At 37.4% G+C, this 2,478-nt stretch overlaps 1 protein-coding gene across 1 annotated transcript in view; it reads left to right on the top strand.

Annotated features, from left to right (window-relative positions):
- ASIC5 (acid-sensing (proton-gated) ion channel family member 5) overlaps positions 1-2,478 on the top strand; it is a 29,346-nt gene that overhangs the window by 17,039 nt on the left and 9,829 nt on the right. Inside the window, 1 exon segment of the mRNA XM_008586615.1 lies at positions 1,550-1,675. Within this exon segment, the coding sequence (XP_008584837.1) occupies positions 1,550-1,675 (126 nt within the window).

Here is a 2,478-nt window from a genome sequence, read left to right as displayed (position 1 = left end):
ATAAATAAATAAATACACAAATAAACTGGGGGGTGGGGAAGAAGACACAACAATCACAATTACTTGAAGTTGATATAACAAGCAAACAGAAAGGAGATTGTTGGAGGCCGGCCTGTGGCTCACTCGGGAGAGTGTGGTGCTGATAACACAAGGCCATGGGTTCGGATCCCATATAGGGATGGCCAGTTAGCTCACTGGGTGAGCGTGGTGATGACAGGGCCAAGTCAATGGTTAAGATCCCCTTACCGGTCATCTTTTAGAAGAAAAAAAAAAAAAAAAGAAAGGAGATTGTTGGGACGGAGAGGGGAGATGGAGGTGGGAGGGAGGTTTCAGTAATGAACCATAGTAATCAACCACATTGTACATTGACAAAATAAAATAAAATTAAAAAAAAAATAAATAAAAAATAAAGAGCTATGTAGGCAATTTGATCCCATATTTCCTGTATTAGCCATTCTGTAGCTTGTGCTGTCAGGTGATTCTAAGTAAAATTCACAAATTAATTGTTCTGGGATACAATTCCTTATCCTTTTGGTAACTTCCCTTAGCACACAGCAAACAGGAAAGAACCCCTGAGAGACATTTGAGAGAGATGAAGCCCTGGTTTAAACTCTTAATTTGGAGAAGAAGCCGTTTTATGTTGCTTTTTATGTACCAACATGTTTAAACTCACCAAGAAATTTTGTATTAGAGGTGACTTTTTCAGTTGCATATTATAGAAACCCAATTCTAGTAAGCTAAAGGGTAAAAAAAAAAAATGAATTGGCTTAATTAACTAGGAACTTTAAGAGTAGAACTGCCTTCAGATAGTGCTAAACCAAGAGACTCCAAGACTCTCATTGAGATTCTGTCTTTGGTTCCATCTCATAAGTCCGGATGGCTTCTTTGTATGAGTTCTCCCCACACAGAGCTGAAATGGCTGCTGCCAACCCTAGACTTTCATTATTACAGTTTAGCACTCCAGTATCTGCTGTATAATTTCATGGAAGAATCTGATTAGCTCTACTTGGGACGCATGTCAGTTCCTGAACCAGTCACTGAGGCAATTGGGTGGGGGTTGAAGATTGGCCCAGCTTATGTCACACGCACACCTCTGCAGTGGAAGTGGGTGGAGGAGGAGGGTCAAAGCAGCAGACCAATGTGATCAGCTGCCCCACTGTGACCCTACAGGACGCAGGGGAGGTGTCCTCAAAGAGAAGACGGTGAGGAGTGCTTCAGACTCCACAGGTAAAAACATACGTTTCCATGAATTCTTAGTAAAACTTAAAATAAGCAATTTTTTAAATGTTGTAAAAACATGCTTAATTATATATGAAAGTGTCTCATTTAAATAATCACATGAAAATTGACAGGCACACATTTAAAAAATGAAAACTATCATTGGACACACACATAAATCGTCAGATTGTCTATTCTTTTTGACATTTCTGCATTCTCACTTAGACATCTGTGGATCTTTAAAAAAAAAAAAAAAAGTTGTACCAATTTAAACTTTAGAAGTGACGAAAATACCTAACTGTGTTTTATTTGGTTCATTTTTATATTGGAGGATTTTGCACATGTCTTCACTGAATATGGGAATTGTTTTACTTTTAATTATGGTGAAAATAGCCAAGCAAAGACAAAAGTGAGTGTCTCTGGAGGAGGCTTAAACTTGCTCTTCAGTGTCAATCCGGTATTAAATTCTCAACCTAGCCAGGGTCCAGACAAACTAGAATGGGCAGGGGGTTCAAAAAATGTGATCAGAATATTTTGCCCTGTCAAATAGCACCCACAGGTTGGATATTGTTGTGGTTTGTGTTCATTTAGCCTAGAGTCCCATGGATTCTATTGACTTAGAGTTTAAAGGGCAAAATTTTAAGGCATAACCTGGAGATTTTTAGCTATCCTATTATTGTGACACAATAATTCCACTAATGTAACTCCAGGAAATGTTCATGCTACACAATAAGGAAAGCAGAGATTTCTAAGTTGCAATGTATATAGTTAATTTAAGATGACTGTGCACTTTAAGTATATCTTTTAGAAAGATATTTAAGTAAATAATGCATTATTTTTTAGAAAGCAGCTATACATACACAAAGTTAACAAGCCATACAATGTATATCTGGAAAAGTGATGGAAAAATAACTGTGTGTAAGGAATGTTCTATACATGGAATTTGCCTAAGCCTAAATTTTGGCAAGTTGTAATTGGCCTGAGAAATTCTAAGTGTTTAGGCTTGGGAGACAGATATTCAGATACCTAAAAATGTAGTGGTGGTACCTTCAAGGCTGCCTGGTATAGCTCTCACCCAAGGTTAATTCTCATTTTATGTCTTGCATAACCACTGCTAGTATTAAACATTTAGAGATATTCTACTCCATTACTGTGGAGTAGAAGTAAAGGAGGATTCTGAAATGCTGATGGATTAAGTATCCAGAAGCACACAATTAATGACAAAAATGAGAAATAAACCTTTTCTCCCTCAATCTGGCC

This window comes from Galeopterus variegatus, unplaced genomic scaffold, assembly GCF_000696425.1.
Source record: "Galeopterus variegatus unplaced genomic scaffold, G_variegatus-3.0.2 Scaffold4045, whole genome shotgun sequence".
Taxonomy (NCBI): Eukaryota; Metazoa; Chordata; class Mammalia; order Dermoptera; family Cynocephalidae; genus Galeopterus; species Galeopterus variegatus.
The sequence above is the reverse complement of the archived record's forward strand: the minus strand, read 5'-3'. Positions and strand labels throughout refer to the sequence as shown.